Source organism: Vigna umbellata, chromosome 1 (assembly GCF_029865625.1).
Source record: "Vigna umbellata cultivar VRB3 chromosome 1, Vumbellata_1.0, whole genome shotgun sequence".
Classification (NCBI taxonomy): Eukaryota; Viridiplantae; Streptophyta; class Magnoliopsida; order Fabales; family Fabaceae; genus Vigna; species Vigna umbellata.
In genome coordinates, this window is record NC_142165.1 from 11,079,122 (window position 1) to 11,094,329 (window position 15,208).

The 15,208-nt window shown below is 40.8% G+C and overlaps 4 protein-coding genes across 4 annotated transcripts; 3 read left to right on the forward strand and 1 right to left on the reverse strand.

Moving 5' to 3' along the window:
* The first annotated feature begins 39 nt into the window (after positions 1–39).
* On the forward strand, positions 40–2,315 carry FBX2 (F-box protein 2). The gene has a single exon (XM_088094460.1). The coding sequence runs from the start codon at positions 434–436 to the stop codon at positions 2,123–2,125; it is 1,692 nt and encodes a 563-aa protein (XP_087950586.1). The 5' UTR covers positions 40–433; the 3' UTR covers positions 2,126–2,315.
* Positions 2,316–3,045: 730 nt separating this feature from the next.
* LOC148204618 (GDSL esterase/lipase At1g71250-like) lies at positions 3,046–5,058 on the forward strand. Its single transcript, XM_088094485.1, has 3 exons — positions 3,046–3,463; positions 4,117–4,758; positions 4,826–5,058. The coding sequence occupies exons 1-3, from the start codon at positions 3,220–3,222 to the stop codon at positions 5,056–5,058; spliced, it is 1,119 nt and encodes a 372-aa protein (XP_087950611.1). The 5' UTR covers positions 3,046–3,219.
* A 71-nt stretch (positions 5,059–5,129) lies between these two features.
* Positions 5,130–6,854, forward strand: LOC148204619 (geranylgeranyl diphosphate reductase, chloroplastic-like). The gene has a single exon (XM_088094472.1). It carries the CDS (start codon positions 5,436–5,438, stop codon positions 6,780–6,782), a length of 1,347 nt encoding a protein of 448 aa, XP_087950598.1. The 5' UTR covers positions 5,130–5,435; the 3' UTR covers positions 6,783–6,854.
* An 86-nt stretch (positions 6,855–6,940) lies between these two features.
* On the reverse strand, positions 6,941–14,241 carry LOC124845024 (alcohol dehydrogenase-like 7). The gene is made up of 10 exons (XM_088094476.1): positions 14,053–14,241; positions 13,775–13,911; positions 13,344–13,381; positions 8,602–8,927; positions 8,406–8,488; positions 8,244–8,319; positions 8,070–8,134; positions 7,886–7,981; positions 7,427–7,591; positions 6,941–7,301 (listed from the first exon to the last, which is right to left on the reverse strand). Exons 1-10 carry the CDS (start codon positions 14,102–14,104, stop codon positions 7,185–7,187), a joined length of 1,155 nt encoding a protein of 384 aa, XP_087950602.1. The 5' UTR covers positions 14,105–14,241; the 3' UTR covers positions 6,941–7,184.
* Positions 14,242–15,208: the final 967 nt, after the last annotated feature.

The window sequence follows — 15,208 nt, forward strand, 5'->3', positions numbered from 1 at the left end:
TAAGTAAATAAAAATTGTATTTTTATAACAATATTGTGTTGGATATTCTTTTTTCCGATCCTGTGCATCTCATTTCGATTCTTTGTAGTCTCAGACTTAACCACACAAACCCTAATCCCAATTTCATTTTCTTATCTCAATCTCTTCTTGCACTTTGCTTCACCACTATTCTCAAGGTATTCCTTTCCTATTCTTTTATCCTTTATACCCTTTTTGCTCCTTTCAATCATTCTTATTTTTTCCCAATTATTTTTTCAAAATTAGGATTCCTGTACCCATAATTTGGTCACCGATTGTTTCTCAGCTTAGGGTAACTTTAGGGTTCTCGATTTAGTGTTTTCCTTGTTTTCGATTTGGGAATTTTGCATTTGTTACGTCACTGGGGTTTGAGCTTTCAACCCTTTTCATTCATAGAGTAGGATCCGCATTTTTTATGGAATTTGAGTGCCCAAATAGGACTGAGGTTTCTCAAAATTTTGCACAATTTGTAGCAAATCCAGGCATAGACACAATTGAACCTAATCAGATTAGTTCCAAATCCTTAACCGAAGGAGTAGCAACCAAAGATCTTTTTCCAGATAGCAAACCTGGGAAGGGTGTGAAGCTTAAGGGAGCATCCAAGATTAATTCTAAGAAGGGAATCAAAGCTCCGGTCAGTGCTTTGAGCCAATCATCAATTCCCGGTGATGTGGTTTTAGATCGTGGTTTGTCCATCACTGACCTTCCTCCGGCGTTAATATCTGAGATTCTGAATTGCCTTGACCCCAAAGATCTGGGCATTGTTTCGTGTGTCTCGACGATTTTTCAAAGAGTTGCATTCGAGCACCATGCTTGGAAGCAATTCTATTGTGAAAGATGGGGGCTTCCAACAACCTCCTTGGTTGTGGATGATGATAAGTCATGGAAGGAAATTTTCATGGAAAGGGAGTTTAGGAGTAAGACTTTTATGGGACGATATAGTATGGAAGTGTTGTATGGTCACACTGAGGCAGTTAGAACTATTTTCCTATTGGCTTCTTCGAAGCTCATATTTACCTCTGGGTATGATTCTGTTGTGAGGATGTGGGACATGGAGAATGGGTTGTCGATTGCTTCATCAAGACCCCTTGGCTGCACCATTCGAGCCGTTGCAGCGGATAGAAAACTATTGGTTGCTGGCGGCACTGATGGATTTATTCATTGTTGGAGGGCTGTAGAAGGACTGCCACACCTGTTTGAGCTTAGAGCCTCACAGAATCAAAATACTGAGGTTCGACTTTGGGGACACGAAGGTCCTATAACTTCCCTTGCTTTAGATTTGACAAGGATTTACAGTGGTTCATGGGACACTACTGTTCGAGTGTGGGATCGTCTTTCAATGAAGTGTATTGCAGTGCTGAGGCATAGTGACTGGGTCTGGGCACTTGTCCCTCATGATACTAGTGTGGCCAGCACATCAGGTTCAGATGTGTATGTTTGGGATACTAGTAGTGGGGATTTGATGACCATCGTTCATAATGCTCATGTTGGTAACACTTATGCTTTGGCGCGGAGCCATACTGGGGACTTTCTTTTTACTGGAGGTGAAGATGGTGCAATTCACATGTATGAGATTGTAAGTGATGGTTACGAGTGTAAAGCTTGTCATGTTTCTACTTGGGTTCCTCACTCTGCTGCTGTGTATTCCCTTGCCTTTGAATTTCCATGGCTTGTTTCAGCATCAAGTGACGGCAAGCTAGCTCTTATTGATGTGAGGAACCTGTTGAGGACTCACAAACGAGCTCCGGGGAAGAGGGTTTCAAAGGTAAAGCATTTGGATGGAGACGTAGCTGAACCTCCACAGAGGATGTTGCATGGATTTAAGATCAATCTTTTCTCTGTGGGTATAGGAGCTGATCGAATTGTGTGTGGAGGCGAAGAAGGTGCTATCAGGATATGGAATTTCACTGAAGCTCTGGAAATTGAGCGCAGAGTCCGCACATTAAGAGGAATACGATTAGAGAACAGAATGAGGCGTCGGAAGCTCCAAACAGAGCTTAACAGTAAAAGTGGTCGGACTGATCAGTGTTCAGTTGCTGCCAAGAAGAATTCTGTCACTTGTATCTGGCCCAATAAACGTGGGATCAGCGGAAAGCTTAAAACATAGAGACTGACTATGGTCATCTGATTTTCTTTACTTGCACCAACTGTCCTTTTTTTTACAAAATTCATGTATACGATATTTTAGTTCCAAGCAGGTAAATTGACCAATTTTATGTTTATCTCTACTACTATTATATTAGTAGTGTCTGTAGCTAGTGATTACTTCCATATATTAGAATTCTGTGTGTTTGATAGCTCGTATCGACCATCGATTTATTCTTTCTTGAGAGTTTTAAGAAACTGATAGATGAAAGCAGTTGCACAGGTATAGTCATTTATATTCTTGGATAATACTGGTTCATGGATATAATCATTACTCTCCGAATCCATTTTTTTAGGCCTAATATTTCCAATCTTGTGATATGCCATATCGTGCCAATCATGTAGACAATATTTGCAACCGTAAAAAATAATTATATAGTAAGGAAGGACAAAAGAATGTTATGGATCATGATATGTTAACTTTTTTTAACAATTTTTTTACAATAGATTATGTGTCACTATTTTATTGGTTTGCATATTTGAAACGGACTAATCACTTATGCGATTGTCAAAAAATTGTTCAAAAACGTTGTTAAAAAGACAATTTCAAAAGACATTTTCCAAGATAAAGCATATTAACCATGCCTCTGGAAGCTTAATTTGAATTTGGACAAAATTGCATTGGGTTTCTAGAAGTTTTTTTTTCATTAATTTTCAAAGTACTATTACTGATTATGTTTTTGTTTTAACCTTTTGCAAATAAAAAAAAAATTAGAGAGAGAGGATGAAAACAAATTGGATGACGAAGGTTGTTGAGAAATGGGAAAAATGTGATATTTCATTAAGGGAGAAAAGTGTCCAATCTTCCATTTCACAACATTGTGTTATGAAGGAAGTTATTTTCCCTCGTCTATAATAAAATAGGAAAGCTTTTTAGAAAAACGTAAGTTTTTAGTTTGCAACTTTCTTGTGTAATCCTTGCTACACTAGAAAATTCGATCAAATAAGTTCCCTTAACCTGAATGGTTTAGTTGCAACACTAACATGGTATTGCAGCAAAACAGTTTTTATTTACAACAAATGTGAAATCAATTTGAGTGGAGAGAGAGAAGTAGTATGAGAATGTTTATTGTTGTTGCTGCTCTAATTGGCATTCTCAGCACAGTTCATGGGCAGCACCCAGACATAGCAAATGCCCCTGCTAATGAGAACAACTACTCAGATGTATCGGCATTGTATGTGCTAGGAGATTCCTCTGTTGACTGTGGAGACAACACTCTGTTCTATCCCTTGCTTCATGGTCGTCTCTCTTTGTATCCATGTAACGGCTCTGATGCCACCCTTCTTCCTCAACTTCTTGGTATTTTTCTATCTTTCTTTTTCCTTATCACTACACTATCACTACACTATGGATTTGTAATTTAAGAACCAAATGAGATTCCACATACTCAACACACAACAAGTTATAATTTGAAACAACTTTTCTTTTTTAAACAGGATTATCTGGGATCAAATCAAGATTCAAATTATATGTAGTAATTGTATTAAATAGATCAAATCAAGATTCAAATTATAAATAATAATTCTATCAAATAATAAGGTTGAAGTACAATTAAAAATATGAAAGTCATTCAAAACAATCTCTTCTTTTTAAATTTCGCATGACTTTTTATTTTTTCTTGAGAATTGATGAAAAAGAAGAAGAAAAACATGGATAATTGAATTGTATATACGATAAAAATGCACAAATGCACACACATAAACTCATTTAAAACTCATCCGAATAAGAATCAATGAATAGTCAAAATGTATGAAATAGTAAGATTCTAATACCTGTCTTTTACAAGATAAAAGAACTCTTATCTTAATGATTCTAACAAACAAGTCATATGGAGGGAAATGAAACCATATTTCCTTAGACAGAACTTATTTAGGAGGTTTTAATGGTCACAGTTTCACCTCCATAATCCAATCAATACTAATAATTTATGTACCGGAGTCACTCTGTTGCAGCTGAGAATATTGGATTCACATCAATCCGGCCATTTTATGGTCAAAATGGATCTCTGGAGGAGGTTCTCGGTGGTCTCAATTTCGGATCAACACAAGCTAAAATCATGAATCAAGGAAGCTACAGTCACCAGTCTCTCAACCAACAACTACGCCAGGTTTCTGAAACTATGCAGTTGTTGCAACTGCAGCTGACTGAGGACACTGCTCTTCAACTTACAAAATCCTCCATCTTTTTCCTCTCCTTTGGCAAGGAAGATTACATTGAGCTATTCCTCCATAACTCTTCCAGTTCCAACCACACGTTGCAGCGCGGAGCCGAATATTTTGCTACCATTTTGGTCAACCAGATGGCAAATGCTGCGAGGTATCTTTATAATGCTAATGCAAGGAAAATCACATGTTTGGGAGTCCTGCCTTTGGGATGCACACCTCGTATGGTCTGGGAGTTGAATAATACGTCATCAGTAGCAGATTCTAATGAAAACGGTTGTGTGGAACATGTCAATGACATGATCTTCGAATACAATAGGTTGCTGGACGAACAAATAGACAAGCTCAATACAGAATTTCCTGATGCTCAGATGGTGTTCTGTGATGTATACAATGGAATGATGGAGATTATCAACGAGCCAAGGCTTTATGGTATGTTTTTCCACCCCTTGATAACTTTAGCATCTTAAAACAATTATACCAAGTGTTCTTTATACAGGTTTTGAAGACGTGAAGAGTGCATGTTGCGGACTTGGTATGAATGGTGCCATGATAGGGTGCATCTCCATGGACATGGCCTGTGATCAAGCTTCAACTCATGTTTGGTGGGATTTGTTTAACCCTACACAAGCAGTTAACAAAATCCTAGCTGATGCAGCCTGGTCTGGCCAACCAATTCCTGATCTTTGTCGCCCTATCAGTATCCATGAACTAGCTAGCATCAAAGTCTAGCATTTCCTATTGATCCATGTTATAAAACTTACTGAAGTTTCAGAACATTTAGAAGTAGAGGTAATATATACATTCTGTTTGAACAGATGCATAGTAATAAAAAATCAAACACTTGCAAAGCTGATGCTAACCCCACATGCAGTAGAAAGATAAAGAAATAGTACAGTATATCTGGAAAACAATTTTTTATTACAATGTCATACCATGATGGAATCTGGTGCTGACATCATTTGTATCTGCCTCTGAAATCGATTTAAAGTATGCATTATGCATTAAAATATTATATTCTTGGAGGAGGACTAAAGTGATAAACCCTAATTCCTAATTCACAGGTACTGATTCCAAATTCAAAATCCAAACTCATTTCGTCATTCTCCATGGCTGCCAAAATTCAAACTAGTTTTTGTTTACCTTCATTCTCCATTCCAACCTCAAAACCCAAACCTTACTTCAAATCCTTCACCGTATCAGCTTCCAAATCCATCTCCGGCCGAAAGCTCCGAGCGGCAGTGATAGGTGGCGGTCCCGCCGGATCCTCGGCCGCGGAGGCGCTAGCTTCCGGCGGTGTTGAAACGTTCCTCTTCGAACGCAACCCCCCGTCTGTCGCGAAGCCATGCGGTGGCGCCATTCCTCTCTGCATGCTGGAAGAGTTCAACATCCCTCACCACCTCATAGACCGTCAAGTGACGCAAATGCGCATCTTCTCCCCCTCCAACATCGCCGTTGACTTCGGCAAAACCCTAAAACCACACGAGTTCATCGCCATGCTCCGCCGCGAGGTCCTCGACTCGTTCCTCCGCTCCCGCGCGCACTCCGCTGGCGCTACCGCGGTCGCCGGCCTCGTTACAGGCCTCGACCTCCCAACGGCGCCTTCCGTGCCCTACACAATCCACTACACAGCCAACGGCTCCTCCCGGCGCTCGCTCGCGGTCGACGTCGTGATCGGCGCCGACGGCGCCAACAGTCGGGTGGCGAGGTCGATCGGCGCCGGTGACTACGCCTGCGCCATCGCGTTCCAGGAACGTATCAAATTACCGGACGAGAAAATGGCGCACTACGCAAATCTCGCGGAGATGTACGTGGGTGGCGACGTGTCGCCAGATTTCTACGGGTGGGTTTTTCCCAAGTGCGACCACGTGGCAGTGGGGACTGGTACGGTACGTGCAAAGAAAGATATTAAGGTGTACCAGCGCGGGATCAGAGAAAGAGTGATGCCGAAGATCAACGGTGGGAAAGTGATCAAAGTGGAAGCGCACCCTATCCCGGAGCACCCGCGTCCGGTTAGGGTGAAGGGACGCGTAGCACTCGTAGGTGACGCTGCAGGGTACGTGACGAAGTGTTCGGGCGAGGGTATCTATTTTGCGGCGAAATCGGGTCGCATGTGCGGAAACGCTGTCGTAAAGGCTTCGGAGGGTGGGGAGAGGATGATCGACGAGAATGATCTTAGGAGGGAGTACCTGAAGCCGTGGGACGCGGAGTATGCTATGACGTTTAGGTTTTTGGATCTGTTGCAGAGGGTTTTCTACGGTAGTAACGCGTGCAGGGAGGCTCTGGTGGAGCTGTGTGGGGACGAGTACGTACAACGTATGACGTTTGAGAGCTACTTGTATAAGAAGTTGGCGCCTGGCACACCCTGGGAAGATGCTAAGCTTCTCATCAACACCATTGGCACCATGGTTAGGTCTAAAGTTGTGGAAACTCGCATGAACAGATTCATTCTATGATTCCTTATATCTGTTTTCTATCATTCTATGATTTTTTGTTGCATGTTGGATTATGATTCTAGTAAACCAAAATTGAAAAAAAAAAACGCGTGTGATTAGATAAAGATTACAAACTCTTACACAATCTAAGCAAAAGAAAAAATAGGCACATATCAAGATTCAAAGAAAGATACAAATTTGAATTAAGTAATACAAATTTTACTGAGGTAATATTTGATTTGACCTTCTAACGAACACACACATTTGATCAGAAGGTTTATTTTGTTTTTTGGAATGGAATTTAGATAATATTTATTGCATGATTATTTGTCACCAAGAGTAGTTGGAAGCATTGATGAATCAATCAACTGGTTTTACACTGAACTTGTTTTCATCCCAAGACAATAAGAGCAGTGTCTAACTTCACTTGTCCATCCAGATCACACATCGGAGATTCTTTCCTTCAATCAACAAATCAAAAGCTTTGTTGATATCCTGAAACTGCACCTCATGTGTGACAAACTCATCCAGATTCAGTTCCTGTTGGCAATACAGATAAACTTTTCATCATGGCACTATTAAATTTACATAATTCTTACTATATTAATAGAGTAGATTAAGAGCACATAGACTTAAAAAAAAGTAGAAGATGTTGCACATAGTACCTTATCCAAGTAGCGTTTCATGAGAGTAGGTACATCAGTCTTAGGTTTGAGTCCTCCAAATAAGCATCCCCTGAGTGTCTTCTCACTGAGCAGTACTTCACCACAGTCAAGGCTCAACTTGGATCCTGGCTTGTCCAATCCTACAACTACCGTTTTTCCCCAAGCCTGTTGGCAAAGTAGCAGTTAACAACATTCAACAAGTTTTCATGATTTATTCTTCAAAACTATTACAAGTGCAAGTGCTACTTCTAGTGGATTTTCAAGTTATTTGGTACAAAAAAACACTATTACTAGTGCTACTTTTAGCTGAGTTTCAAGCTTTTTGCTAGAATGATTCTTGAAAATTATAATGCAGTTACTGCTTTTATCGCATATTTCTGTCTGCCTATAAACCATAGTGCAATGCATGATTGAGAATTAGATAGAGGGTGAGGGATAGAGAGATAAAAGGGGAGAGACCCTTCTACTAGAAGCGTATGCATCTTCCATCAGTGATGCCTTGCCAACACATTCGAAACAATAGTCTGCTCCCCCATCAGTCATCTCCATGATAATCTGCTAAACAACCACTCATGAGAGAAGGAAATTTCAAGACTTAAGGCTGTTGAATTAAACAAAGATTGGACCCAAGAAGAGGGTGGACCTGGCTCACAGTTTTGTCTTTGCTTTCTCCAGAATGGACAAAGTCAGTGACTCCAAACTTTTTTCCTGAGTAGATCAGAGAAACAAACTCAAAATCAGTTACATAATTTGATCACAACAATAACACAGAAAAACTTATCTAAACATTCTTATTAAGCACATCATAAAGCATTACCAACTTCATATTTCTCTGGGTTGATATCCACACCTATAATCTTAGTTGCTCCACAAATTCTAGCTCCCTCAGCAACCTACGAAACCATTCACTTGCAATGAGCTTTTCAGTACTATAAATAAACCACTAAACAAACAAAACAAATTTAAGTGGAATCCTTACAGCTAATCCAATACTTCCCAGCCCAAAAATGGCTACTGTAGAGCCTGGCTCCACACCTGCAGATTTCCAAGCAGCACCTACTCCTAAAAGTGGAAGTTTAATCAAAATATTGAATTAGATGAATGTTGTTAAAACCTTTATTTGTGACCAGATATTCTGACTATAATTTATATTATGTAACTGTTTAGGAAATTACCAGTTGATATTCCACAGCCAAGTAGGCATGCCAGCTTGGGTGGTATTGGTAGATCAACCTTGGTTAGATGGGCAGTGTCAATCACAGTGTACTCACTAAAACTAGAAACAAACATGAAATGCTGTATGATCTCTCCTTTTGAATCCTTGAATCTTGATGTGCCATCTCTAGGCATCCAAGGAGAGAACTGAAAAGGAAAATTTGAACAAAGATTGCTCCTGCTTGATTTGCAATCTAAACACTCCCCACAATCAGCTAAGAAAATTGGGACAACCAAATCTCCTTTTGCAAGTTCAGTTACACCCTCTCCAACACTTTCCACAACCCTGGATCATGTCAATAGTGGCTGGAACATCAGCATTCACTTCAATAGCATTAAATGAAACTTGCAGAACAGATAAAATGGTTCATGGTTGCAAAAATAAATATGATTAGTCAGAGAACTTTTTCTTAAAGCAATGTTTATATTACTGCTGTTAAATCATGTGGAGAAATATTGCAGACATGCTTTGCTTTTTTATTGAATCCATACTAAAAATCTGAAAACTAAAATCTGCCTTATAGCTGCCTGATCCTTCCTCAAGGGATTTTGTTTAGAAAATTAGCTACTTCCTAAATAATTTTTCCACGTGTAACACCACAAAAGAACCGAAATAAGGAATATAAAATATGTTATGTAGTAAGGATATTTATGTAATAACATAAATATCTTAGATATTTGTCAAAGCCACTAACCACATTTTTAGGTAAGGTGGTTATTCTTATTTTGCTTATAAATACAGTGACAGGACCAAAGTCCAGGTACGTTCTCTTTATGCTCTAGAGACTCTAAATATTATTTCAGAGTAATATCCAATTACTCTCTTGAGAGCTTCAGCTCCATAACTCACATCAGCTCCATAACTCACATCTGACTTGAGCGTCGGAGTATCTTTGCAGGTACCTCCCCCTCCTTTGGCGAGTATGAAGAACAACAATGATTGGAGAAAAGCACGCGTCCCAGACAACCAGCAAGCAACCCAGACAGCCAAGAACAGTAAAGACACGCAGGAAAATGTACACCGAAACATTTTGGCGCCCACCGTGGGGCCGAGTGTCATCTCACAAAAACCGCAAGAGGAGCACTCGGCCTCGATGAATCACTTTTTCGGAAGGAGCTACTCCCTCAAATCACTGCATTGTCACCAAGAGTTTCCTCCGCGAGCCATTAACGCCACCGCGAACATCTCTGCGAAGTCGCGCCGGTGAACACCTTAATTCAGAAGTATCATCAAATCTGGGAATGTAAAAGATCTCTGTTGGGAGCGAAAAACACTGGTATCGTTTTGTCCCATCGAAGTGCAACGGTGAATCCATTTCCATAAAATCGTGAATGCACATCGAATCTCTCTTGCCGTTATGGTTGACGACATCGTTCCTTGCTTATCTACTCAATAACACTCTTCCATTTCTGGTATCGTCCTTACTGGATGAAAGATCTTCCATGAGTGCGTCCAATAAATGAAGAGCAATGCCACCGCACCACCACCAGCAGCCTCTCTGCACTCGCACGCGCAATCAAAACCAACCCTAATTCGCCAAAACGGGAACGATCCTTTACAGTTGGTGATGAGCCTGGTCCGCAAAGAAGACCACCACTACCGTCACTAACGTTCTGATCACTGGGTCGTGCTTCATCCACCAGACTTCAGTTCATGTCTCCTTAGAACTAAGGATACAGAGGCGCACCAGAAATCCCTAAAAACAGATTCGAGAATGAGAACGAAAGAACCCCAAATCCCCAACGAGAAAAACTCTGACCAGGATTGCACCAAACCACAATTCCTAATTTCCCAAATTCCCAATTACACCAGAAATCGCAGCACAACGGGAACCCTAAATTCCCCAAATCGCAACCCAAAGCTCAATGGCGCCGCCGCTTTTTCAAATCACTGCGTCGCTGTCAACGCCATCTTCACGCCTTCAAAATGGCGTACTCTTCACACAGGAATCGAAACCCCAAGGAACAGAATCGAGATTGAGCACCGAAAACCCTAAATTCCCAAATCAATGACGAGCCCTTTCGGCGCCTCCAGGTCTGCCGCATTGTCAGACCCATTCTCCACGTCTTCCGTAAGACTCGCTCCACCCACGCGTCATTCAGTTTGGCCTCCACGTCATCCAACCCAACTTCTATTCCTCAAATAATCCAGCGTCCGACCTCGACTTTCGGCTTCAAGGACGCTCGACAATCACTATGTACGAGCGTCCAAACAGTCGGCCTCACATCCCACTTGAGCGCTCGAAAAATCACTCTGTACGAGCGTCTGTCGGTCGTTCGGCCTCGTGACGAGCGCTATGACATTCGAGCGTCACGATCGTTCGACCCAGCTGATGATCAGCCATCCGGCGACAAAGACGTTCGTCCTCAAACGTCCAACAGTCACTGTGGACGAGCGTTCAAGCAATCGGCCTTTCGGCCTCGACCATTGGATTCGTTCAAACAATAGACCGCTCGGCCTCGCCTTCGGCGACGAGCGCTCGTCAAGTCGATATAAACGAGCGTTCAGAAAACCGCTCGATGAGCAACGGGACGAACGTTCAAACCATCCTCGACGTTCATCCACTCAGTCCTCAGCATTCGGCCACTCGAATAAATAACGTTCGTCCTCGCCTTCGGATTTCGAGCGCTCGCGCTCGACACTCCACGTGGACGAGCGTTCAAACACAAGACCGTTCATCCTCGCCCTTCGGACATGAACGCTCGACAATGCCCGTGGACGAGCGTTCAACCAGTCAAGGACGTTCGTCCTCGAACGTCCCTACCTCAGCCTCGCGTACGCCAATGACGTTCGTCGTGGAACGTCCCTAGCTCAGCCTTGCGTACGACATTGACGTTCGGCCTGGAGCGTTCGTCTCTCCGCTCAGCATCGACATTCAGTCCCTTGCGCTCGACTCGACCGCTCAACAACTCATGTGTACGAGCGTCCAAACAGCCGGACGTTCAACCTCGTCAATCCACTTCAACGAGCGCTCGTCAATCCATTGCAACGAGCGCTCGTCCATCCATTTCAACGAGCGCTCGTCCATCCACTTCAACGAGCGCTCCTCAATCCATCTCAACGAGCGCTCAAACACTGCTCATCCACTCTGTCCCCCGACGCTCGGCAACCCGCCGGTAGATGTTCGCCCAAGAACACCCGGTTGCATAAAGGGATACACTCCCGCTAGTAGATGTTCGCCCTAGAACACCCAGGTGCATCGAACAAAGGGACACACTCCCGCCGGTAGATGTTCGCCCAAGAACACCCGGTTGCATAAAGGGATACACTCCCGCTGGTAGATGTTCGCCCTAGAACACCCAGGTGCATCGAACAAAGGGACACACTCCCGCTGGTAGATGTTCGCCCTAGAACACCCAGACCATCAAACCTAGGGGACCATCCCCATAGCCTAGCTTATGTTCACCCAAGAACATCGTTCGGCCTCAACGCTCGACATTCAATTGTCAACGAGCGTCCACTCAGTCAGTCGTTCGGCCTCAACGCTCGACATTCAATTGTCAACGAGCGTCCACTCAGTCAGTCGTTCAGCTCAACGCTCGACATTCAATTGTCAACGAGCGTCCACTCAGTCAGTCGTTCGGCCTCAACGCTCGACATTCAATTGTCAACGAGCGTCCACTCAGTCAGTCATTCGGCCTCAACGCTCGACATTCAATTGTCAACGAGCGTCCACTCAGTCACTCGTTCAGCTCCAACGCTCGACATTCAATTGTCAACGAGCGTCCACTCAGTCAGTGGTTCGGCCTCAACGCTCAACATTCAATTGTCAACGAGCGTCCTCATGATCGGCCTCGCATGCCACTCGGCCTCTACCGCTCGGTCATACGTATCCTCACGTTCGGCCTCACTTGCTCCAGCTTTTTGCCGTTTGACTTTGCCTCCTTTTGGTCCATCAAATTCAACCACTCGGTCACGTTCAATCCACACATGAGCAATAACCAGGAACACGCTCTCTAAATTACAGCAAAGACAGCCTCCCTCAAACTCATAAGTCCTATAGTTACCACGTCCATAAAACGGAACGGTTAACTCGGACTTGGGGGGCATGTTATGTAGTAAGGATATTTATGTAATAACATAAATATCTTAGATATTTGTCAAAGCCACTAACCACATTTTTAGGTAAGGTGGTTATTCTTATTTTGCTTATAAATACAGTGACAGGACCAAAGTCCAGGTATGTTCTCTTTATGCTCTAGAGACCCTAAATATTATTTCAGAGTAATATCCAATTACTCTCTTGAGAGCTTCAGCTCCATAACTCACATCTGACTTGAGCGTCTCTCTTGAGAGCTTCAGCTCCATAACTCACATCTGACTTGAGCGTCGGAGTATCTTTGCAGGTACCTCCCCCTCCTTTGGCGAGTATGAAGAACAACAATGATTGGAGAAAAGCACGCGTCCCAGACAACCAGCAAGCAACCCAGACAGTCAAGAGCAACAAAGACACACAGGAAAATATACACCGAAACAAAATATAAACCATTTTTGTACGGACTAAGGAATAAGGACAGCAGTAATGTTTGACCAAACAGTGATATATTAAAAGCACAAAAAGTTTTTGCTCATACAGAAAGACCATACAAATTAACAATACATGGATAAATAAATACTGAATTCCTTTTTTTCTTATGCATGTTTAACTTTATCAAGTAAATAATATTATGGAATCAAAAAGAGTAAAAGGCATACACTCACCCAACAGCCTCATGACCCAAGATTCTCGGAGAAGGGTCCTTCAAAACACAGAAACAAAAAAGTTATGTAAACCCATTAAGAAGTTCCACTTAGGCAAAAAAAAAAAAAAAAGTAATACTGATCAAAAGAAAGAATGATAGAATAAATAAAAAATGGTTAAGGGAAGACATTGACTAAGAAGAATCTTTCTGTTGTGAAATTCAAGAACATCCCAAACACCCGAAAGAAACATCATAAGAATAATGAAAAAGAAAGTAACAGGTACTCATGACTCAATTACAGCAAAAACAAATTCTGTTCTGTCTCTTTTGTAAGTAAAACAAGATTTTTGTCTTCACTTATATACTGTAAGATTGATTTTATCTCTGTCACGAAGTAAAGATGAATCTCTACATAAAGAATCACACAAAGGAAAAGAACATGATGGCAACCTGCATATTCCAAAATGTAACATCGGTATGACAGAGAGAAGTGCATATAACACGAATCCTTGCTTCACGAGGCAATGGAGGTGCTACAATGATCTCCTCAATAGTCAGTGGAGAGCCAGGCTTGCGGCAAATCGCAGCTACAGTTTGCAAATAAAGAACACAGTTTTATACAAATGAAGCATAAAAACTATACTTGAAACATGTAATAAAACTCTCTGAAAAAGTAATAAAAGAGAGCATATAGAAACTCTGTTTCCATGAATCATGGCTTGGCATACCTTTACATTTCAAGGGGCGTCCTTCAGTTGCTGTTGGTAGATTACCTGCCATGGCGATCAGAAGCAAAATCAAGATAATGAGTTAACAAGTGCAGCAAAAAGTTGGGAAGTGATCAATGAAATTTAAGCAGTGCGTGCTGAGGGAAAATGACTAATTGTATGCCTTAATATATAGCATTGATTGGGAGGGAAGAGGCTTAGGATAAGGGTTGATAATACTCTTCAACTTATGTTTTGATTCCTAACATCATGTTTGACATTTGCTGTAGTTACCGACATCTACACGAAATCAATCGTCTTTGAAAATCTGAGCTTTATATCTTAATAGCTTTGTGTTTGACCAAGAAGTTCGATAAGATAATTCATTTTCACATAAGATTAGGAATGTTTCATGCCAAATTTGGAATTTTTTTTTTGTGAAATTAAAATTGTAGAATTTTATTATATTAATTGGGTTATTTAATGTTAGATAATTTTAAATTTCATCTGAAAAAAATGTAACAAGTCAACATTCTTTATAGGTTTAAATTCACCTATTTTCTCTTCATTTGTTACTTAACTCGAGTTTAGTTTATTCGTCGTCTATACGAAGATTTTCGGCATCCACGTCTGTTTTTAAGTTTATCTTTTAAATAAAAGTTTTTTAAATTAAAATATTTTTTTATTAATTTTATTCGTTTCTTTAAACTTAATCGTTTTTTATATTTAACCTTTTTTAATATTATCACAAAAATGATCTTAATAAATATCAGTTTAAATAATCGTGATTCAAATTCATTGAAAACAATCACGATTAAAATTAATTGAGAAAATTTTTACATATATAAATTAAAAAAAAAATTAGCAAGCTTTGGAAAAAAGAATAATATCATAATATTAATTAAAAATATCATCAATAATAATATTTTTATGATATTTTAGTATTTAAATTTAAATATTTTGTACATTTAGACCATTGATTGGTGCATTAATATATGAAACATGGGTTCCCCAACTCAACTTGATTCGTAACATCATGTTTGACATTTGCTGTATTACCAGCATCTACGCGAAATCAGCTATCTTTAAAAATCAGTAAAGTTTATATCAAGAGCTTTCTGTTTGACGTGGGATTTTAATATCGTTATTTATTTTTATAAAATATTAGGAATATTTG

What these genes read in the sequence shown, in the direction of transcription:
- FBX2 (XM_088094460.1), top strand. Translation starts at nt 434, where the DNA reads ATGGAATTTGAGTGCCCAAATAGGACTGAGGTTTCTCAAAATTTTGCA.
- LOC148204618 (XM_088094485.1), top strand. Translation starts at nt 3,220, where the DNA reads ATGAGAATGTTTATTGTTGTTGCTGCTCTAATTGGCATTCTCAGCACA. An exon ending in CCTTCTTCCTCAACTTCTTG is followed by an intron (nt 3,464 to 4,116) that starts GTATTTTTCTAT and finishes ACTCTGTTGCAG; the next exon opens with CTGAGAATATTGGATTCACA. An exon ending in CAACGAGCCAAGGCTTTATG is followed by an intron (nt 4,759 to 4,825) that starts GTATGTTTTTCC and finishes TTCTTTATACAG; the next exon opens with GTTTTGAAGACGTGAAGAGT.
- LOC148204619 (XM_088094472.1), top strand. Translation starts at nt 5,436, where the DNA reads ATGGCTGCCAAAATTCAAACTAGTTTTTGTTTACCTTCATTCTCCATT.
- LOC124845024 (XM_088094476.1), bottom strand. Translation starts at nt 14,104, where the DNA reads ATGGCAGGTAATCTACCAACAGCAACTGAAGGACGCCCCTTGAAATGT. An exon ending in TGGGAAGTATTGGATTAGCT is followed by an intron (nt 8,320 to 8,405) that starts GTAAGGATTCCA and finishes ATGGTTTCGTAG; the next exon opens with GTTGCTGAGGGAGCTAGAAT. An exon ending in AAGACAAAACTGTGAGCCAG is followed by an intron (nt 7,982 to 8,069) that starts GTCCACCCTCTT and finishes GTTGTTTAGCAG; the next exon opens with ATTATCATGGAGATGACTGA.